The 23746-nt window shown below is 35.2% G+C and overlaps 3 protein-coding genes across 3 annotated transcripts; all 3 read left to right on the forward strand.

Annotated features, from left to right (window-relative positions):
• Positions 1 to 5852: 5852 nt before the first annotated feature.
• Positions 5853 to 6170, forward strand: LOC130963373 (non-specific lipid-transfer protein 1-like). The gene has a single exon (XM_057889497.1). It carries the CDS (start codon positions 5853 to 5855, stop codon positions 6168 to 6170), a length of 318 nt encoding a protein of 105 aa, XP_057745480.1.
• A 1169-nt stretch (positions 6171 to 7339) lies between these two features.
• Positions 7340 to 7699, forward strand: LOC130963374 (non-specific lipid-transfer protein 1-like). Its single transcript, XM_057889498.1, has one exon. The coding sequence runs from the start codon at positions 7340 to 7342 to the stop codon at positions 7697 to 7699; it is 360 nt and encodes a 119-aa protein (XP_057745481.1).
• A 10668-nt stretch (positions 7700 to 18367) lies between these two features.
• LOC130963375 (uncharacterized) lies at positions 18368 to 20628 on the forward strand. The gene is made up of 4 exons (XM_057889499.1): positions 18368 to 18415; positions 19130 to 19171; positions 19793 to 19820; positions 20001 to 20628. Exons 1-4 carry the CDS (start codon positions 18368 to 18370, stop codon positions 20336 to 20338), a joined length of 456 nt encoding a protein of 151 aa, XP_057745482.1. The 3' UTR covers positions 20339 to 20628.
• Positions 20629 to 23746: the final 3118 nt, after the last annotated feature.

Below are 23746 nucleotides of genomic sequence, written 5' to 3' on the forward strand. Positions count from 1 at the left end.
TGAAATGTGTATTTGTATGTGGGCCTCTGAGTGTAGTATCCAAATGGCAACATGCATAAATGTTATATCAACGAAATAAATGTCAACACACTTTACATAGGGAAAATGCTGACAAAAATTAGAAAGTAGGTCTATAGAAAATAACTTGGGCCTAATTACGAAGACAAAGTAAATGCATATTAAGATTAATTTACTTTATACTCCATTGTCTATAAAATAATTTTAAAATCAGCAATTATTTAATCTGTTGTAATAAGAGTGTTTTTACTGGAAATAATTATCACTAATAATTAAGTTTATAAGGTTGTGTTTGTTTATAGAAACGGTACATTCAGATTAGAACACAAAAATATAAAATTGTGTTTAGCAGATGAGACATGGATAGAGTCAGTATGTTTAAAGACATTGAATTAGTGTATTTTGTGTCCATTCTGATAGAAATAACACAAAGACACTAACAAATGACGTAATTTATTTTTTTATTATTTTTGTTAATTTTTTATAATTATACTTTTTATTATTATATTTTTCTTCTTAAATTTTTTGAATAAAAAAATGAAAATAAATTAGATTTTTATAATTTGTTCTATTTTATTATCAAACAAAACATAAAAACATTAAATTTTATATCTCTATCTTTTATATTTTGTTCTTAGTATCTTGTCTTATCCTATTCTAAGAAATACGCAGCCAAAGAATTGAAGTCTGAACTAATACCTTAAAAATGATTCCATAAAATATAGTGATGAGATTAATTTATTTCTCCTAGTCCTTAATAAAAAAGACTGAAAAAGTTCTCTCCCCTCTTAATTCAACCTTCATACACCATCCCTCCATGCAGTGTCAAACATCCTGCTGTGCCTACTGGCTCCACATTATAGATCTTAGAGAAACCACATTTTCACAATTGTCCTTCCACAGTTAAATATTGTTGTTTGGTTTTACATAAAAACAGCATCTCGGAAAAATGAAAATTTTAAATTTTTTTTAATGTTGTGAATTGTCATAATTTTTCTCAAACCCGTGTAGTTTTCCACATTATCATGCATGCATCTCCATGACATTAGGGTGCCCATTCTAGAAAAACACCCTTATATTATTCCTTTCAATATTATCAACTTGATCTCCTCATCTGACTTTATCTTTCTTATTGACAATTCTAATTTACATACGGCCCTATTAAGAAAACCTATGCAACCTTCAAAATTAGAGATAATGCATGGTAGGTGAATACATATATACGCAAAAGATAACAAGTATATAAAAATTAGGTTAAATTATTCTGGTGGTCTTTATATTTTTTTTTAATTGAGTCTCTACATTATTTTTAATTTTATAATTATGTTCTTTTTAGATCAAAAACATTAAAATTAATAGAATATTTTGCTCCTAAAATACACGCGGTGAAAAATCTAGTTAGGTTTTTAATTATAAATACTCTTAATTTATAAAAAAATATTTTGTTAACTCTAATATTTTTTATACTAGGAGACTTAATTATAAAATTAAAAACAATATAAAAACTTAATTGAAAGAAAAAAATATAAAAACCTAATTAAAAATTTAGTATAACTATAAAAACTAATAGAATAATTAAACCTAAAAATTATTCTATACTAAAATTTAATTATTAAATTAACTATTAAATATGTATAAATCAATATATATATATATATATATATATATATATATATATATATTAATTTATACATATTTTTAACTGAATAATTAGTCATCAAAATATTGAACTTGTCATAATAGAATAATTAAATTTGTAATAAATAAATAATTAAATTTATTTATAATAATATAATAATTTATATAAGATAATAAATATATATATTTTTATATATAATATCTATTTAGTAGTTAATTTATTGTGTATATATAACATAACGCATAATTGTAATATAAATATATAATAGGACGAACAGTTTTTAACTTTTTAGTGAGGAAGAGAATTAGCCACTGACTAAAAATTCAAATACATATATTACTTTTTAAAAACATAAAAAGGATAAAAAAAATTCAATGTTTTCTTATTTATTTAAAAATTAGAGGATAAATTAAAACTCTCAATTATTTTTCTATACATATATGTTATTTGTTTTATATTATTATTTTTCTTTTTTTTTAAGGATATATGATAAGGATTATACTCTAAACATTTTGATCATATAAGTTTTTAATATTATATCATAAAATTATTTGCTCTAAAAATTTAAATTATTAGATAAATGTACATAAATAATTATATATAAAATAAGAAGGAGTATGAAAGACATCTTAATTTAGTCTAATAAAAAAAAAAGAGTAGACACTTTAACTTGCATTTAAAAGACACGCAACAAATAATAAGAAAAAACTCTTCACATGTATTTTTTCCATCCAGAAACGGTGTGTTTTTTTTTGGTATGCTGAAAGTGTTCAACCAACTAGACTTCAAAACACACAATTAGTTTGGGTAAACTGATTGCAACGTACAATGGTGATATTATTGAGACCAATTAGATATTTGTGATTAGATGATACGTTTTAAAATAGTATTATTAGCTATAATAACGATAAACTTCCTTCATTTAAATTTATCTCTATGATATTATGTTTTAATTATAAGACAATTGAAGTTTTAGAATAATTGTTCGTTTAATGTTAATATAGCATTAATACTTTTTTATTGATAATACTCTTGATATAATTGTGATGATTAAATAATTATTACTTTTTATTTATTTAAAATAATTTAGTTTAACTATATAGAATTTTCTAAAAATTTTCAAGATATATCAACTATACAAAACTCAAAATTTGATAATACTTTTTTTTTATTTTTTTGTACTTTAATTTTTTTCCTCCTCTTCATAATTAATAATATTATTGGATGACAATTTTTTTTATATATTTTTGTTGGACATCCTTTTTTTCTTTCAACGCTTTACTATATATTCCATTGTGTTTATCATCCCATGAAAACTATCCTTGTTAAGAAAAAAAAAAAGGAAAAGCATTATTTTATATAGAAAGAAAAAATTATTGGTACGTGTCTACAACTACATCTCTTGCACCCAAAATTTGGCCACAAAACTAACCACATGATTTTATATATAAAAATGGTTGATCCACTTCTCTGGATTATCTGATTCAATCGGAATAATCTTTCTTATTATTTAATTTCTGTATCTTTATTCATTACATGTTGAAGATATTCTAACTTCAAACACGCATAATAATTAATTGTAGTAAGATATAATCCTACTAATGAAATCTATAATTAGGTGAAAAAGAATTGAATGTGAGAAAACAAAATTAGAGTAAAGTATCGTTTTTGTTCCCAACGTTTGGGATAAGTTCCAAAGTTGTCCCTAACGTTTCAATCGTCCTATTTAAGTCCCTAACGTTTCAAAATTGACTCAATGTTGTCCTGCCGTTAAGAATCCGTTAACAGAATTGACGGCGGGACAAAATTGAGACGATTTCAAAACGTTATGGACTTAAATAAGACGAAAACGTTGGGAACAAAAATGATACTTAGAAATAAATTTTAATTTTATCCTTCAATAATATCAATTTTTTACTGTACATGGTATTCAATTATTTTTTAATCACATCTAAGTAAATTACATTTAATCATATTATTTTTATTCTAAATAAATTTATTTATTTTTAATGATTTTACACTTAAAGTAATGTCATTTTTTATAAATAAATAATTTTTTACACTTTTATTCTAAATAAATAATGTAATGTGATTAAAATAAAAGTGTAAAATTATAAAAAAAATTATAAGTAATGTGATTAAGTAATAAAATAAAATTATATTATTTACAATCTAAGTAAAAATTTATTTATTTATAAAAAAATTATATTACACTAAGTAAATTATAAAAAATAATTTTTTACACTTTTATTAAATAAAATGTAATGTGATTAAAATAAAAGTGAAATTAAAAAAAATTAAATAAGTAATGTGATTAAGTAATAAAATAAAATTATATTATTTAGAATGAAAGTATAAAATTTATTATTTATAAAAAATTATATTACTCTAAGCGTAAAATTATAAAAAAAATTAATTTATTTAGAATGAAAGTGTAAAATAAAAAAATATAAATAATGTGATTAAGTAATGAAAGTAAAATTACATTATTTAAATGAAAGTGTAAAAGTTATTTATTTATAAAAAAATTATATTACTTTAAGTGTAAAATTATTAAAAAATTAATTTATTTAGAATAAAAGTGTAGAATTATAAAAAAAATTATAAGTAATGTGATTAAGTAATGAAAGTAAAATTACATTATTTAGAATGAAAGTGTAAAGTTATAAAAAAAAATTAGTTTATTTAGAATGAAAGTGATGTGATTAACTGTAATTCACTTAGATGTGATTAAAAAATAATTGAATACTATTTACAGTAAAAAATTGATATTATTGAAGGATAAAATTAAAATTTATTTATATGTATCGTTTTTGTCCCCAACGTTTTCGTCCTATTTAAGTTCCTAACGTTTCGAAATCGTCTCAATTTTATCCTGTCGTCAATTCTGTTAACGGATTTCTAACGGCAGGACAACATTGAGTCAATTTTGCAACGTTAGGAACTTAAATAGGACGATTGAAACGTTAGGGACAACTTTGAGACTTACCCCAAACGTTAGGGACAAAAACAATACTTTACTCACAAAATTAATACGCATGCATGTTAATGATATATGTTATCATACCTTTTCACATGAGTCACATGGAGTTTCTCTTTCAGCATTCTCGTACAAACAAAAACAACAAAAAATGAATCACTGACGGTTATGGCTAACTACTCACCTGCCTAACGTTTACGGCTTGATCTATGTTTTTATGTTTTATTTTTGGAGTATATTATTTAAGCATTGGAGCCACTCAAATAAAAATATTTAAAATATTTTTAAATCGTATTATTTTTATTAAAATTAGAATAAATAAATTAATTTATTCGAAAAATCGGAATCGATTAAATTAATATTTTTTATAGAAAATAAATACAATAACTCTATTATAAAAATGATTAAAATATTTTTATTATATATATATATATCTTTTTTTAATTTTGAAAACTTTAAATTCTAAATCTATGATGGTACAGAGATAAGAGAAGGATTAGAATTTACGGTTCTCAATAATAATAATAATAATAATAAGAGTATTTTATTTATTTTTTATAATAGAGATATTGTAGTTATTTTTTATAAAAAAAATATTAATTTAGATCGATTCAAGGTGTAATTTATCGATTTTTTGGCCAAATTTTGAGGCCCGACATATTAAATTTGAAATAAAAATAAAATACAAGGTAATTAAATTAGTAGTATAAAATTTTAACCAACTAAACTAATCATATTCTTTTGAGATTAATCGACTATTTCACTTTATAAAAGATTCGGAAGGGTCATAATTTTCATTGTCCATAAGAAACTTTGCTAATATCTAGGATTCATACATTTTTTTTTACTTTTTATCTATATATACCTATGTATCTCATTTTCAAACATATATGTTTTTTTTTTTTAATTTCTGTGATTATAACAAAATTTTTAAATATAATATTAAATATTGTAAAAGAAGTGTAAAGTGTTGACTACAAAACATAATAATTTAGATGTTCAAATTATATTAAAAAAAAACATTTTTCACTTTCTCACAAACCTAATTGCATTATTATAGCCTAACTTGGATCATTGCTCTTCATTATATATATCATATCATAATTAGTGCAACTATTAACCTCAAAGTCCTAAGCATTATTTTTTTTTCCCACCAACATGGCTAGCTCTTTTGTCCTTAAGATAATTTACTTGGCCATGATGATAGTGTGCATAATGTTGGGTCAAATTTCATCACTTACACAAGGTGCTCCAATAACATGTGGCAAGATTCGAATCACATTAGCACCATGCCTTTCATACCTTAGGAGAAATGGTGGTAGAGACTTGATCCCTAGAAAATGTTGTCATGGGGTTAAGAAGGTGAACCATGGAACCAAGAACAAACAAGATCGTCAATCTGTTTGCAAGTGCATCAAAAGAACAACTCAGAATGTTAAGGGTCTGAATCTTAAGAAGCTTGCTAATCTTCCTCAAAAGTGTGGAGTTAAATTGCCTTACAAGTTATCCCCTTCCATGGATTGCAACAAGTAATAAAACACTTATCACCACTATCATGCATTTTCATATTATATATATTCCCTACATTTTTACTGAAAATTAAATACACAGTTTATATAATTAAGAATATATATTTTTTCTTAGTGTCAATTGATAATATTCTTAATTGTTTATACTATTGAAGGAATTAACGTTTTCTTAACTTAATATCAGTTAATTTTTTAAAATTATTATTTTTTTACTTTAAATATTTAAATCCTATTTTTGTCCTAACTTTAAACCCTAGTCCCTAAGAAAATTAAATAACGTTTAAAAAAACATTTACAATAAAGAAAAAAAAATTGGTAATATGAATATACTAATTTTAGGTTCATTTTGATTGCCTAATGCAGGATTAACTGAGCTTGTAAGGAACTGTGCCTTTGGATTATATTACTTTATTGAAGAAGTTGTCTATCCCTAAATTCCTAAATATAGACTACAAACTAAGATTTGAGATATTGATGAAAGATTCTACAATGTATTGTATCACTTGAAAGTAATAGTTGAATAATGAAATAAATTATTATACTTTCCATCCAATCTCCTTATCCCTCACCATAATAAGTGATAATACTTTAATTGCTTCTTCCTTTTCCCAAAATAAAAAGTTATTTGGAGGGCGTTCTTTAAGCATGTAAAGCTATGTGTCCATTCAACATTGAAATAGGAAGATATGTCATAATCTAAATTTTATTATTAATATAAGATACAGATGTTTCTCCAATGTCCTCATGGTGTTATATATATTGATGCACTGAAATGTAAAATATTTAACACAGTAATTTAATTATTTTTATTATTTTAAATTATCATTTATACACTCAATAAAAATATAATTATTTTTATGACATAATAATATACAATTAAATATATCTGCAAAATTATTTTATGCTATCAATATATTATGTCATTGTAACAAAATTTTCAAATATAATATATATTAACTATTGTAAAAGAGGTGTTGACGTAAAACATACACAATAATTTGACGTTTCAAATTATAGTAAAAAACATTTTCACTTTCTCATCACAAACTGAATTTGCATTGTGTATGTGTGGTATAATATCTATATATACCCTAACTTGGATAATTGCTCTTCATCATATCCATCATATATCTCACAAGTAGTTCAAATATTAACCTATCTAAAAGTCCTACCATGGCTACCTCTATTAGTGTTGTTAAGGTTACATACTTGACCATGTTGATAATGTGCATAACTTTGGGTCAAATGACACAAGCTGTTGAATTATGTGGCAAGATTGATGCCACATTAGTACCATGCGTTGAATACCTGAGCAGAAACGAACATATAATCCCTCAAAGTTGTTGTGATGGGGTTAAGAACCTGAATGCTGGAGCCAAGAGCAAAGAAGATCGTCAATCCGTTTGCAACTGCATCAGAAGAATGACCAAGAATCTTAGGGGTCTGAAGCCTGACAAGCTTGCTAAACTTCCAGAACAATGTGGAGTTAAATTTCCCTACAAGTTATCCCCCTCCATGGATTGCACCGAGTAAGCTCAAAACACACGTTATATATATAATTGTTCATATTATTCTATTTATGGTGGTGTTACTCATGAAAATGTCATTATGTTAAGATATTGATAGGTATTATGTTAAAGAATTTAGTTAAACGTGTTAAATCATATAACTGTTGGCATTTATATTATCGTATATAAAGATGTTTTTATGTGATGAATCATTTTATTTTATTTAGGATTACCAAATAAATAGTTAAGAGTAATTTTATCATTTGACAATAAAATATTATGTGTGTGATATAATATTATGAACATACTAATCTTAAATTTATTTTGATTGGCAATTGCAGGGTTAACTGAGCTTATAGGGAGAACTGTGTGGCTGGCTTATATTACTTAGTTTGGTTGTGGTAGGAAAAATAATGTGGCAAAAGATCGAGAATGAAGAAGTTGCCTATCTCTAAATTTCTAAATATAGAATAAAAGTTAATTAGATGCAAGATATTGAGATATATTCTACGGTTTATTCTATCAGTTGAAAGTAATGAATGATATAAATAAATTGTTATACGTTGCATCTAATCTCCTTTAAACACGTGCTTTATTTACTCGATCGTTGGCTTCCATGTACAAGTATGAATTTGAGTTCACAGAGAGCTTTAGCTCTTGGAACAGAATGCAGCAGAAGATCTTTATTACTTGATCAATTATGAAGTATTGAAGAATTAGAATTGTATCTTAATTACATAGCATTGTGAAGACACCATATATTTATACCAACACTCTACTAACTAACTAATACAAATAACAAACACCTACTGATCTAACTAACTTATAACCAATTTCTGTTTTTACTACTCCACGTCACTAATACACGCAATATCACAATATCGATTAACCATCCTGATTCCTGCCATCCTTATAACATGATAGAATTTGATTTTTTTTCTTTTTGGTTCTAATGAATTGATTTTAATTTTCAATAACATTTGAAAGAGAATAGATAACCAGTCTAAATAATCCAAAGTTATTTTTTAATATTTATTAATTACTATTAAAATAATTGTATAATTTTAAATATAATGAATGTATAATTATATATGACAAAATAAATAAAATAATTTTAGTTATTATCTTTATAATATTACGGTTAATTTTATTTTTCTAACCATTAAAAAAAATTTTAAAATTAAACGGTTACATAAATTTTAATCCTAATAATTTTTTTTTTTGTCATACTCACACACTAAAGGTTCTTTTCTAGTTACCACCGTCTATCTATTACCGGAAATCGAACCTTGGTATGTCTACTTATGAGGCAAAACGACAAAATAGGTTTGGCATCCACGCTTATATGGTGAATCCTTTTTTTTTTTTATGTTGTATATGGTAAATTTTTTTTTTTAGTTTTTTACGCTATCACATAATTTGAGAGACTAATGACTAATTTGAGAGACTAATGACTAATTTGTTATTGATCGAAGTTTTATTTAAAAATTTGTTATTAATTATAAATTATTGTATACATATAATAAAATTCAAACTCTAAACATTTATTTAAACAGACTAATACACTAACTACTAGATCAACTTAAGTAGGTTTAAGATAAACTTTTTTTTTGTTGGGTATTGTTACGATGGGTAACCGGAGATTGATAGGCTGGATAGCATTGGTTGGCCCAAACGTATGAAGGAGGAGGCTTTCAAGTGGGTCAGCAACTCGGGGGCCTCCGTCCGACTTGTGCTCGTGAAGGAATGGGGGGTGGTACCTGCAAAGACACTCCGATGCCTAAGTCAGTAAGGGTGTTAGCAGGTTTAGAATGTATTGGGACTTAGAGATACCTGAGGGGTGTCAGCGTATTTATAGTGGTGAACCAATAACCACCGTTGGAGTAGTGCCACCTTTTTAGGGTGTTAACCGTCCCTTTATCAGGGAGGTTAAGATATGGCTCTGTGAAGTAGTTAGAGAGATTCTTGGGGCAGTTACTCATTTGAATGAGTGTTTATCTGCCAGCTAACCCTCGTACCCGACTTCTTTAGAGCAAGTCGTGGTGAGTACCGACTTCATAAGACGAAGATTGGTACTGGGTGAGGCCCAACCCTTTGGATTAGACCTTTTGCTTGATCCTGGGCCTTTATTATTGGGCCAGGGTATTAACAGTGCCCCTACTCGAGCCCAATTTTCTTTTCAAGATTTGGGTTCGAGTATTCTACTCGGGGTCGTAGTCGACTTGTAGGAGGACCGACGTGATGGTCTGAAACCAACGTGACTTTTCGTAGCCTTTTGGTTCTGACAGTTACGTCTAATCAAGCGTCGTGTCCGTTAGGGATGTGCGTAGGGATTGATGGCCTTGGTAACAGTGCATTCTCATTAATGACTGCCCCGCTTTTACCATTATGCCCCTAACGTGCTTATAAATACTTTCTCTCTCTTTCATTGTTTCGTTTCTTCGATTTTTCAAATTTTCCCTTTCATCCGTTCGTGAAGCATTTTCATATCAGTTTGTGGGACTTCTTTCGTTGAAGGCTTTCATCTTCTCCTACCTTTTTCCGGCAAAGGTTGGTTCTTTTTTCTCTCCCTTTGTTAATCGCTTTTGCTTGCATGCTTTTTATTTTCTTTGGAAAGGGAGAAATGACGTTGTAGGCTTCTGTTAAGTTTCGTATCCCCTTAGGGACTCTCGTTTTTGATTCTTTTTCTTTTTTCTTTGTAGGTTTTCATCGTATTTTAGAAAAAATGTCTTCTGTAGAAGTTCTTGCTCAATGAGTTGATGTTACGGTCTTGGGAGAGGAACCTTTGGTTGATGCCGAGTTCATCACCCATCTTCGCACTCATCACCGCATTTGTACTTTTGAGGAGGATGAGCCCAAGTATGAGTTGGTGGCCCCGGGTTTGGAAGACCGGGTTTGTTTTGGGAGGGGTTCCGAGGAGGTCCCTCATTTTTTCTATATGTATGAGAGCATGATTACCCGTTTGGGTGTTTTTCTTCCGTTTTCTGAATTTGAAATGGCTGTTTTACGCCACTGTCGAGTTGCCCCTACCCAACTTCACCCCAATTCTTGGGGTTTTCTGAAAATTTACCAATTTATTAGTCACGCTTTGGACTTTCCGACCTCTTTGAGGATTTTCTTCTATCTTTTCCACATGACTAAGCCCTTCAGTGGGCTAAATAACAAGCAGCAATGGGTGTCTTTCCGAGCCATACAAGGTCGGAGAATTTTCACCCTTTTTGACGAATCCTTCCATGACTTCAAAAATTATTTTTTCAAAGTTCAAGTTGTAGAGGGTCACCACCCCTTTTTCTTGGATGAGAATTCTTCCCCTCGTTTTCCCTTGTATTGGTTGGAGGCCTCCCCCTGTGAGAAATACGGTCTGGACGACCTAGACAAGGTGGAGGCGGCCATTGTGTGGTTTCTCCGAGAAGTGTGGGGGAGGACCCCATACTTGGATACTAGAAAATTTCTCCAGGGATCGCCGACTTTTGTTCGGTCGCAACTAGGTAGCTTATATATATACATATTTCTTATTTCCAACTTGTATCTGCCGACTTTGAGGTTTGACGACTTGTTGTTTTTGCTAATTGTTTCTTTTGCAGATATGGCGAGAAAGAATGCTCAGGAGTCTTACCAAAGAGTCCAGGAGGCTAAGGCAAGGTCTCGGACTAGGACTGGTGGCACTTGGGCGATCATCTCTCCTCCTCCTCCTCCTCCCCATAACACGGGGACTCCTTCCAAGCCCATTGTGATTTCTTCTTCTGCTTTGTCTCGGCCGCTCCCCTCCGCCCGACTTCTTCCTGAGCCGGAGAAGAAGAAGCGCAAGATTTTAGAGTCTGGCTCTTCTTTTGACGGTGGGGTTAAGGCGGATGCTCTTGCATTCGTCCGAAAGAACATCTATCCTCATATAAGTATGGATGATGTCTCTGTTCGGAACCACCTTACCACTCTGGCTGAGGAGAGTTTCAGGGCGGCGGGTGTTTGTGGCAAACTCTTGGATATTTTTGAGAAGACTCCTCTCAGCTCTTTGGGGTTAACCTCGAAGGTTGAGGAGCTGGAAGGAAGGCTTCTTACTTATCAAGAGCATGAGAGGGAGTTGAAGTTGGAGGTCGCTAAGCTGAGGGAGGAGAGAGATAGCCTTCGGGAGAAGGAGAGTAAGTTGCAGGCCCAATACAACATGGAGGCGGGTTTGAGGAAAGCAGCACAGGAGAGTTACCAGAGTTTATTTCAAGATCTTGTGTCTGTGAGGAAGGATTTGCTGAATTCTCGGAATGCATATGCTGAGTTGGAGGACTCTATTGCTGATGGTGCCGAGGAGGCTTGGAGGATTTTCAAGGAGCAGGTCGGAGTCATTGCTCCTGACTTGGACCTTTCTCCTTTAGATCCGGACAAAGTCATCATTGATGGTGCCATTGTGGATCCTCCTGCCCCCGTAATCGTTTTCGAGTCAGAATTGAAGACTCGGGGGCAGAGAATTATTGAGTCCCCTCCTCGTCCTAAGGACGCTCCAAGCTCTTCTATCGTTCCTCTGACTTCCTCTTCATCTCCTATGGATGCCTCTCTTCCCGGTCCTGGTGGCGCTCTTCCTGACTCTGGTGGTGGTGATCCGTCTACTCCTCTGCAGAAATAACTTTATATGGCTATATGGGGGCTCGGCCTGTGGGTCCCCCCCTTTTTTAAACTCTTTATATCTATTTGTTGGTGGTGACGTTTGTTGAACAATTTCTTTTGGCCTTTTAAGGCCGTAAACAAAACATTTAAAAATACCCTTTCTTAATAAGGGTTTAAATTAACAAAATAAATACCCTTTTTTGGATAAGGGTTTAAGTTACCTTATGCGTGCATGTTTTTTTGGTTTCGGAAGTTTCCTTAATCTTTTCTGAAAACTCTTGGCTTGTCTGTCTTTTTAAACCTTTTTGTTTTCAAGGATTTTTAGGACAGCTTTTAAGCTTTTCTTGGGTTTTTTTTTATCTCTTTTGTTATTCCTAGTACTCAATTTTGATTTATTGAGTTTTCCTGACTTAGGCTACTTTCGTGATTCATTTTTGTTTTACTCGGTTTTTCATTTCGACTTATGAGTCGGAATGTTTCCGAGTTCCTCATGATCAACTTCTATAACCTCTTTACACCGACTTGTACCTCGTCGTTTTATCCTGACGACCATCTAGGTCGGTTCATGGGATTTTCACGTTTTGTCGAGCTTAAGTCAGTGCGTTTCGTCGAAAGAAAGAGAAAACAACAAAAAAAGGAATTTAAGAGATATTTGTAAGATGAAAAAGATCTTTATTAATTGGGGAGATACTTTATTGCTACTAAGGGTTTTTGACAGTCTATTTCCCTTAGCCCCTACCATGATGCCTCGTTAAAAACCCTCCTCCAGAAAAAACCCTTTGATTTTGGGAAAAAATCATGGAGTTGGGAAAAGAGTACATCAGGGAGTAGAGTTCGCTTTTAACTGTAGTACATTTTCATATTACAAGCATGCCACGACCTTGGTAACTCGGTGCCGTTCAGGTCGGTCACTTTATAATAACCTTTTCCTAAGATCTCATTGACTTTGTATGGTCCCTTCCAATTAGCAGCGAATTTTCCTTCTCCTGACTTGTTGACTCCAATGTCGTTTCTGATCAAGACCAAGTCATTCGGGGCAAATGTTCTTCGAATGACTTTTTTGTTGTACCTTGTAGTCATCCTTTGCTTCAACGCTGCTTCTCTTATCTGGGCTTCTTCTCGAACTTCGGGGAGCAAGTCGAGCTCCTCTTTGTGCCCCTGTATGTTCCCGATCTCGTCATGGAGAATTACCCTTGGGCTTTGTTCATTGATTTCTATTGGTATCATTGCTTCTACGCCATAGACTAGTCGGAAGGGTGTTTCTCCAGTGGCGGATTGGGGCGTTGTCCTGTAAGCCCATAGCACTTGTGGGAGCTCTTCAGCCCAGGCTCCTTTTGTCTCTTGTAATCTTTTCTTTAGCCCTGCCAGTATGACTTTGTTGGCTGTCTCGGCTTGCCCATTGGCTTGCGGGTGCTCCACCGAGGTGAACTGGTATTTGATTTTCATACTGGCTACTAGGCTTCTGAAGGTAGAATCGGTGAATTGGGTTCCATTGTCTGTAGTAATGGAATAAGGTATCCCATATCTTGTGATGATATTTTTGTAGAGGAACCTCCGACTTCTTTGAGCAGTGATGGTGGCTAATGGTTCTGCTTCTATCCACTTTGTGAAGTAATCTATTCCCACGATCAGGTATTTGACTTGTCCTGGCGCTTGGGGAAAAAGGACCTAACAAATCCATTCCCCATTTTGCAAAGGGTCATGGAGAAGTGATACTGATGAGCTCCTCTAGGGGAGCCACGTGGAAATTTGCATGCATTTGACATAGTTGGCACTTTTTCACAAATTCTGTGGCATCTTTCTGCAAGGTCGGCCAGTAGAATCCAGCTCGGATTACTTTCCTGGCTAGTGACGTTGCTCCGAGATGATTTTCGCAGATTCCACTCTGGATTTCCTCTAACACCTCGGTGGTTCTTGAGGTCGGTACGCACTTTAACAATGGTGTTGATATCCCCCTTCTGTAGAGAATATTTCTCACCAAAGTGTAATGTTGTGCTTCCCTCCGGATTTTTCTAGCCTCTTTTTCCTCTTTTGGAAGGATGTCAAATTTTATGTATTCGACCAAGGGGTTCATCCATCCGAGGTTTAAACCGACTACCTCAAGGACTTCTTGTTTGTCTTCTATTTTTACCACTGAGGGTTCCTGGAGGGTTTCTTGGATCAGGCTTCTGTTGTTCCCTCCTGGCTTGGTACTTGCTAACTTGGATAGGGCGTCCGCTCTGCTGTTTAGATCCCGAGTTATGTGTTTAACCTCGGTTTCTGCAAAGCGCCCAAGGTGCTCCAGAGTTTTCTCCAAGTACCTCTTCATATTTGGGTCCTTTGCCTGATACTCTCCGTTTATCTGGGAGGTCACCACTTGTGAGTCGCTGTATATCATCACCTTTGGAGCACCGACTTCTTCTGCCAGCTTCAATCCAGCAATCAAGGCTTCATACTCTGCCTGATTGTTTGAAACTGGGAATTCAAATTTTAGGAAAACCTCTATCTGGGTTCCTCTTTCATCTACCAATATTATGCCTGCACCGCTTCCTGTTTTGTTGGAGGATCCATCTACATAGAGTTCCCATGTAGTTGGTTTTTCCTCCTGATCCCCTGCGTATTCTGCAACGAAGTCGGCGAGGCATTGGGCTTTAATCGCTGTCCGAGTTTCATATCTTAAATCGAACTCGGAGAGCTCTATTGCCCATTGAACCATTCTCCCTGCAACATCCGTCTTTTGGAGGATTTGCTTCATGGGTTGGTTCGTACGGACTCTTATTGTGTGAGCTTGAAAGTAAGGTCGTAGCCTTCGTGAGGCTACTACTAAGGAGTAGGAAAACTTCTCTAGTTTGTGGTACCTTAGCTTAGGGCCTTGTAGAACTTTATTGATGAAATATACTGGATGTTGGCCGACCTCGTCTTCTTTTATCAGGGCTGATGAGACAGCCTTGTCTGCTATAGATAAGTATAGGACGAGGTCTTTTCCAGCTACGGGTCGGGTCAGAATAGGAGGTTGGCTTAAGAACTTTTTGAACTCCTGGAACGCCTCCTCACATTCAGGGGTCCATTCAAACTGACATCCCTTTCTCAATAAGGAGAACAGTGGAAGGGATTTTAGTGCTGATCTTGCCAAAAATCTGGAGAGGGCTGCAAGTCGGCCATTCAGCTGCTGGACCTCTCTCAAACAAGTCGGGCTTTTCATCTCCAGGATGGCTCTACACTTATCGGGATTGGCTTCGATCCCTCTTTGTGTTAGCATAAATCCTAGAAATTTCCCTGCCTCCACCGCGAAGGCGCACTTTGCGGGATTTAGTCTCATCCCGTGCAGCCTTATGGTGTCAAAGACTTGTGAGAGGTCTAACAAGAGGTCGACTTCTTTCTTGGTCTTTACCAGCATGTCGTCGACGTATACTTCCATTAGGCTCCCAAGGTGAGAGGCAAACACCTTATTCATCAACCTCTAGTATGTGGCCCCTGCATTTTTCAATCCAAATGGCATGACCACGTAGCAGAAATTAGCTCTGGGTGTGATGAATGATGTCTTCTCCTGGTCTGGCTCGTACATCGGGATTTGGTTATACCCCGAGTAGGCATCCATAAACGATAAGTATTGATACCCTGAGCTGGAGTCTACTAGGGTATCGATGCTTGGCAGTGGATAAGGGTCCTTGGGACATGCCTTATTCAAGTCGGTATAGTCGACACACATTCTCCATTTGCCATTTTGTTTTTTGACTAGCACTACATTGGCTAGCCATGTTGGGTACTTGACTTCTCTGATGAAGCCAGCTTCTAGGAGCGCCTGTACTTGTTCTTCTACTACTAGGGCTCGTTCCGGGCCGAGCTTGCGTCTTCTTTGTTGTACAGGTCGGGATCCCGGATAGACCGAGAGTTTGTGGGACATGAGCTCGGGGTCTATCCCAGGCATGTCGGAGGCCTTCCAGGCGAAGAGATCGGAGTTATCTCTTAGGAGCTTAGTCAACCCTTGTTTTAGGGTTTCCCCTAGGTTGGCTCCTATGTGAGTATTTTTCCCTTCCTCTTTGCCGACCTGTATTTCCTCGGTCTTTCCTCCCGGTTGTGGTCGCAGCTCTTCTTTGGCCCTGGTACCACCGAGCTCTATTGTGTGAACTTCTCTGCCCTTTCCTCTCAGATTTAGGCTTTCATTGTAGCATTTCCTTGCCAACTTTTGATCTCCCCTTACCGTTGCTATCCCCGCTGAAGTCGGGAATTTCATGCAAAGGTGGGGGTGGATACCACTGCTCCGAGTCGATTAAGAGTAGCTCTGCCGATTAAAACGTTATATGCTGACCCTACATCGATGACTATGAAGTCTATACTCAGAGTCTTTGATTTTTCCCCCTTTCTAAAAGTGGTGTGGAGGGGCAAAAATTCTAGTGGTTTTATTGGCGTGTCCCCTAATCCGTATAAGGTGTCGGGGTAGGCTCTTAATTCTTTCTCATCCAACCTTAGTTTGTCAAAAGCGGGCTTAAAAAGGATGTCCGCTGAACTTCCTTGGTCTACTAGGGTTCTGTGGAGATGGGCATTTGCCAGGATCATAGTTATTACCACTGGATCATCGTGTCCAGGGATTATTCCTTGCCCATCTTCTTTTGTGAATGAAATGGTAGGGAGGTCGGATGACTCCTCTCCGACCTGGTAGACTCTTTTGAGATGTCTTTTGCGAGAGGATTTGGTGAGTCCCCCTCCCGCGAACCCCCCTGAGATCATATGGATATGTCTCTCCGGAGTCTGCGGTGGTGGGTCTCTTCTATCCATATCATCTCGCTTTCTCTTTCCATGACTGTCCGACCTTTCTATGAGATACCTGTCAAGCCGACCTTCTCTAGCCAGCTTTTCTATCACATTTTTAAGGTCGTAGCAGTCATTTGTGGAGTGACCATATATTTTATGGTACTCACAGTAGTCGCTACGGCTCCCCCTTTTTATTTTTAATGGGTCTAAGGGGCAGCAGCCTTTCAGTATTACAAATTTCTCTGTATACATCCACTATAGAAACTTTCAGAGAAGTATAAGAGTGGTATTTTCTTGGCCTCTCGAGACCGAGTTCTTCCTTTTTCTTGGTTTCCCTCTCCCTCTCTTTTGTTGAGGGAGGGTGCCCAGGTCGCCAACTCAAGTCTCTCAGCTTAGCATTTTCCTCCATATTGATGTAATTTTCAGCTCTTTCTTGTACATCACTTAGAGAGACAGGGTGTCTTTTGGATATGAACTGTGAGAAGTGACCTTCTCTAAGTCCATTGACTAATCCCATTATGACTGCCCCTGTGGGCAGGTCTTGAATCTCTAAACATGCTTTGTTGAACCTTTCCATATAGGCTCGTAAGGATTCTCCGACCTCTTGTTTTATTCCCAGGAGGCTCGGTGCATGTTTCACTTTGTCTTTCTGGATAGAGAACCTCATTAAAAACTTCCTTGAGAGGTCTTCAAAATTGGTGACCGACCTCGGGGGGAGACTGTCGAACCACTTCATCGCTGCTTTCGATAGAGTGGTCGGGAAGGCTTTGCATCGCGTAGCGTCGGAAGCATCAGCTAGGTACATCCGACTTTTGAAATTGCTTAAGTGATGCTTCGGGTCCGTGGTTCCATCGTAGAGGTCCATATCGGGGCTTTTGAAGTTCCTTGGAACTTTTGCCCTCATTATGTCCTCGCTGAAAGGATCCTCCCCTCCTAGGGGCGGTTCTTCTCGCTCGTCATGGGAGTTGCGACCTTTGAGGGAGGATTCTAACTTCAAAAGTTTTCTTTCTAACTATTTTCGTCGTTCCATCTCCTCTTTTAGGTTCTTTTCAGTCTCCTTTTATCGCTCCCGTTCTCGTTCTAGCTGTTCCAGGCGACTGTGGACTAATCCCATGAATTCAGTTGCATGGGATGGTCCCTCTTTCTCTGATTCGCGCCCTTCTGAAGAGTTCACCTTCGCATTTTTTACTCCGGAGGTACCTTCCCTGTGTTGATCATTGGTTCCCTGGTGGAGGGTCAAGTCTGCATCATTATTGCCTGTGTCCAGATTCTCTTGTTCAGAATCTGACTCCACATGACCCTCTTCGGGGGATCTGTCCGCCATCACTGGTTGATCTCTCGGGTCCCCGGCAACGGCGCCAATGTTACGATGGGTAACCGGAGATTGATGGGCTGGATAGCGTTGGTTGGCCCAAACGTATGAAGGAGGAGGCTTTCAAGTGGGTCAGCAACTCGGGGGCCTCCGTCCGACTTGTGCTCGTGAAGGAATGGGGGTGGTACCTGCAAAGACACTCCGATGCCTAAGTCAGCAAGGGTGTTAGCAGGTTTAGAATGTATTGGGACTTAGAGATACCTGAGGGGTGTCAGCGTATTTATAGTGGTGAACCAATAACCACCGTTGGAGTAGTGCCACCTTTTTAGGATGTTAACCGTCCCTTTATCTTAGAGAGGTTAAGATATGGCTCTGTGAAGTAGTTAGAGAGATTCTTGGGGCAGTTACTCATTTGAATGAGTGTTTATCTGCCAGCTAACCCTCGTACCCGACTTCTTTAGAGCAAGTCGTGGTGAGTACCGACTTCATAAGACGAAGATTGGTACTGGGTGAGGCCCAACCCTTTGAATTAGACCTTTTACTTGATCCTGGCCCTTTATTATTGGGCCAGGGTATTAACAGGTATTATATCCGGCGAATCTTTTAACGATGTGTGAGAGGTGAGTGTGAAAAGTGTATGTTATGGTTAAAAACGTATTTTAAAAAAATCATATACTTCTCTTATAGGTATTATTGGACTTAGAAAAGTAGGCTGAAAGCCCAAATAAGACCAAAAACGCAACTCAGCCCAGCCCAAAATAACTCTTTTGACATCACGTAGAAGCATCTCTGGAAGCTCGTTTCGGTTGCAAATTCCAGCGCTCTGAATTTTCTTGTGTTCTGAACTTTCAATCCAAACATGTAAGTTTTTAAATTTTATTCTCAAAAATCAAACTGTAATGTGTAAATTTGAGTTCATTTGAGAGCATGTGTGTATTTGTTTGTTTAATCATGGTGTTTTCGCTATAAATGGCATGTTCTATTTTTGAGTGCTGATGCTGGAAAGGAAAATAATTCCAGCTTTTTTCATTTTTACAAACATTTTATGTAATTCAATGTAATTATTTCTTTCAACTACTTCTTGTGTAAATTTTTTTTAGCTTGATGTGACCCCTTAGCTTCTTGGAGGTAAACAAAAGATGAATCTGCAAGCATAATTAAAATGATTATAGTAAAGTGTAATACAGGGTTTGTTTATGTATATAGAAGGATGCAATTGGGTTGTATCTGATTCTTTGATGCAAATCAATAAATTTAAAACCAAGGAATTACCAACCACCCCTAAACTGAAAATAGAATTGTTTAGAGTGAAAACCCCTTTTTAGTAATTGACAGTGATTTTTTACATTGTTATTTAGTTTGAATTCAATATTTATTATGCCGAAATACACGTACGGACTATAAATTCGTGCGTCATTGTCGTCTCTTCTTGCCCTTGCTATTGCTGTTGTTTGCTCGTCGACTTCGCCATCTCGTCTCCAGTGGCTGCTCGCCGCTGTGGTTAGTGATTGTGAGTCCCTGTTTCCTCTTTTCCAATTTTTTCGTTTACAGTTTCTTGCCTTCTATTTTCCCCCAATTAATTCATTCGCCAGTTTGCTATAATTTTAATAATAGAGTAGATTTAGGTTTTGAATTTTTGATAAGCTAACTAATTTTCTATTTTGCTGTTGCTGTGATTGTAATTATATAGTTGATTTAGGTGTAGTTGTTGTTGTGATTGTTGCTGTTGCTGTTGCCGTTGATTTTTGGTGGGCTTCGGAATCGGAGCTGAATTCGACGCCGAGGAGGGGAGTGGCGCCAGCGAGATGGGGTGATCCGACGGAGAACCACTGGAATTCGAAAATGAGAAAGACAAAAGGGACGGGAAAGGGGAAAGGGAAAGGGGAACTGGGATTCTGTTCTTATTTCAGTCTCCCAGTTTCTCCGTCTCAGTCTCAATCTCTCTTTCAAACGCTGCCTTATAGTTTTTGTTCTAATCAAAATTCAAATTTTTCTCCTAATCTGTTGTGTGTGCTTGTCATCGATTAGCTTAATATATTCTGCATAATTTTGAAGTTGTCAATGTACTTAGGAAGCAAATTTTGATAAGTTTTGGTTTAATTTAGTTTTGGTTTTTCAAAAATCTAAACTATGCATACTGAATCCATCTAATGGTGTACTAGGTGTCTACTTCACTTGAGTGAGACTTCTAATTCTCAAGTTTCAGCTGCTATTTCATTCTCTTTTCAAATCATTCTTATCATAAGTTTATGTTATCTAGAACTTCTTGTATGTTCTGGCTTGAACTATTAAACAATCTTTACTTTAAGCTTCATATTTTGCAGATCTTGGTCTCTCTACAAGTGAGAGCTATGCCTCATAAAACTCGACCTATGACAGCACTTTTGGTGTTCACCGGACTGAATGCGGTGTTGTGTGCAACTATTAATCCAGTTTATGATTTTGTTTGCTTTCTACCCTACTGGGAAAGAAGGGTGAGAATTTTTTCTCTGTTTTTCTCAATTTTACTACTTGATCAGGAGCAAAAAATAATGAAACTTGGTTATCAAGAGAGTGATACAAACAGATTTTATTCTACTGATCTCTCTGCATCTCTTTGCTCCTGATCTGCATTTTCTAAATCTTTTCCATGGATTGAAAGGCATCCTTTTGAAGTTCTTGAATTCATAGCTGAATTGTACTTTATAGATGAACTATGTTCAATAATAAGCATTCTTGTATTGGCTTTCTAGAAACCGTCGAAACCTCGAGCAATTCAATATGGGATTTATCTTTTCCCCCTGAAATAGTTTTGCTGATTGGGAAATTTTGTGTTTGCAGAGGGAAAGGCGTCGGTTGGAGCGCGAAGCTTCTATGCTTACAGCTAACAATTCAAAATAACCATTGCATAGCAGGGTCTTCTTGGATTACCTGTTTGGAATAGGATTTTTCTTGTTTTCCCTTCATTGCAATACAAAATATTATGTTGAAACTTAAGTGTAAAATCTTGGACCCCAACTTGGAAACCTTATTTGGGAGTCTTGACACCATCATTTTCAAGACTTGATCGAGGTATATACCAAAATGGCCAGTGCCTTCATATTTAGGTAAATTTTAAATTTGTTTGTCTTCTTTGAATGATGGAGGGAGATAGTTTGCATCTTAAATTAACATGAAAAACTCAAAATAAAATAGAAATTAAAATCTTGAAGTTAGGTAGTTAGGAATGAAGTATGAAGCTAGGATGCCAAAAATTTGTGTGCCGAGAGATTTGTTTAAAGCTATATTTAGAATATATCTCCAAGTTCATGAAAGTCTTGCAAAAGAAAATATATTATTTATAATCAAGAAAATAACTTAGAAATAGAATATAGCGTGAAGATATTAAATTTAGAGGCCCTCTTAAATGAACATTATTAATAATTTACCACATCAAACACTTTGCACTTTTTTTCGGGGAAGAAGGGAGATCAAGTTCGGGTCGAGTTGGGATGTGGGTTGTTCTGGTCTGGGCCGCTTTTTGGCACCAGACACTGACCAAACAAAAAACAGTTTGCACTGTTGCTAAATGCATCGAGTGTTGCTTTCGTAAACTACTGAGTTAATGGTGTTGCTCTTTCAGTTTTGCAATTTTTTTTCTTGATTTTTTTTCAGTTTAGCAAAATATTTTTGTTGGTACAAAAAATATTCACATTTTTTTAAAACAGATTTTTTAATAGGGTACTTCATTAACACGTTAACAAAACCAAACAATAATACATTTTATTTTTGGAGAACTAGTACTTTTTGGGTTAAAAGTACAGTTATGTTTATACATACCCACCAAAATTACATCCGGACATACAGAAAGTCTTAACTCTACACCAAATCTACAGGTATATACGCAATATTTACTTAAATAGATACCAAAAAAAAGATATAAAGAAAAGCAGCTATCAAAAATTAAGATTAAATTGATTATAAGTTATAACACTATAATGTTTTTAAATTTATATAGTGGAGTGTAATTTTTTATTTTATTTGATAAGAGCTTTTTACATTCATTACTTAAAATGTCATTAAAAAAAATATTAGTTTGATTATACTGAAAGGGTCAAAACTGCAACTATATACAACCCTTTCCAAAGTGTGATTAAGGACAAAACGGAGCTTGATTTGAGGGAGAATGTTAGGTGTATGACACACTTAGCTGATAGTCATTCCAGACTCAAAGAATTTGATTAAATGTCAAATGGACGAAAATCAAACACTTACCATAAGTTAAGAACATATTTCCAATTTTATCAAAACATTGTAAGAAAGATACATATCTATAATTAGGGGTGGCAATGGGTAGGGTAGGGTAGGGTTTGGAGTCAACCCTAATCCTATCCGCGGGTTGAGATTTTTATATAAACTCAACCCTACTCTACCCGCGGGTTGAGAATATCTCAACCCTAATCCTATCCGTTCTTAACCCGCGGGTACCCGACCCTACTCGCGGGTTACAAAAAAAGATGCAATATTATTAGATAACTTGATGATAATTTAAAATAGAACTGACTTTTATGTAAAAAAAGTTTATTAAATTATCAATTAATGATCTTCTTTTAATAACTAAGGATCTTTTGCATTTAGTGAGAGGTCTTTGATTCAACATCCACTTAAAACATATTTTTATATAAGTATATAATATATACATATATAGGGTGCGGGTTGAGGCTCAACCCGCACCCTACCCGACCCGCACGAAAACCCTACCCGCACCCTACCCTACCCGCTGCAGATCGGGTTGGCAACCCTACCCGATCGGGTGGGATCGGGTTGGGTACCCGCGGTAGGGTACATATTGCCACCCCTATCTATAATCGAGAAAACAATTTAGAAATTGAATATACGTGATGATATTGAGAAACATTTTCTGAGATACTTTAGCTATGATAACTTCTCATTGTTTAGACAGAATTTCCAGCACAAATCTTAATTCTAGCCTTTAAAAAATCTTTGATAAAAATCTTCGTTTGTTTCATTTAGTTTTTGGTACCATAAACTTTCAACATGGTATTTGTACAAGATGTCTCTGGTACGGGTTGTGAGACGGATTGGAGACTTGCGAGTCGAGGCGGACGCCGGATTATCTGACTTGAGTAATGGGGTGGGAACCTGCAAAGACACTTCGACGCTCAAGTCAAAATGGATCTAAGAGGTATAAGGTGTGAAGAATGAATGAGTACCTGAGGGGGCCTGGGGCTCCCCTTTATATAGGCGATGATAATTATCTTATCTTATCTTATCTTATTTGGTTAAGATAAGGGAGGTATTTGAATTTGATTATTGGTTAGAAGCTCTAATGGGCCGGTTTCGCGCTTTCTAGAAGGGCGAAGCGGGTCGGACCCGAATAACCGGATTCGGGGACCGTTCCGAGAGTATGATCCGTGGGCCGGATCTATAACAGTTGCCCCCGGAGCGAGAGAGTGA

This window comes from Arachis stenosperma, chromosome 2 (assembly GCF_014773155.1).
Source record: "Arachis stenosperma cultivar V10309 chromosome 2, arast.V10309.gnm1.PFL2, whole genome shotgun sequence".
Taxonomy (NCBI): Eukaryota; Viridiplantae; Streptophyta; class Magnoliopsida; order Fabales; family Fabaceae; genus Arachis; species Arachis stenosperma.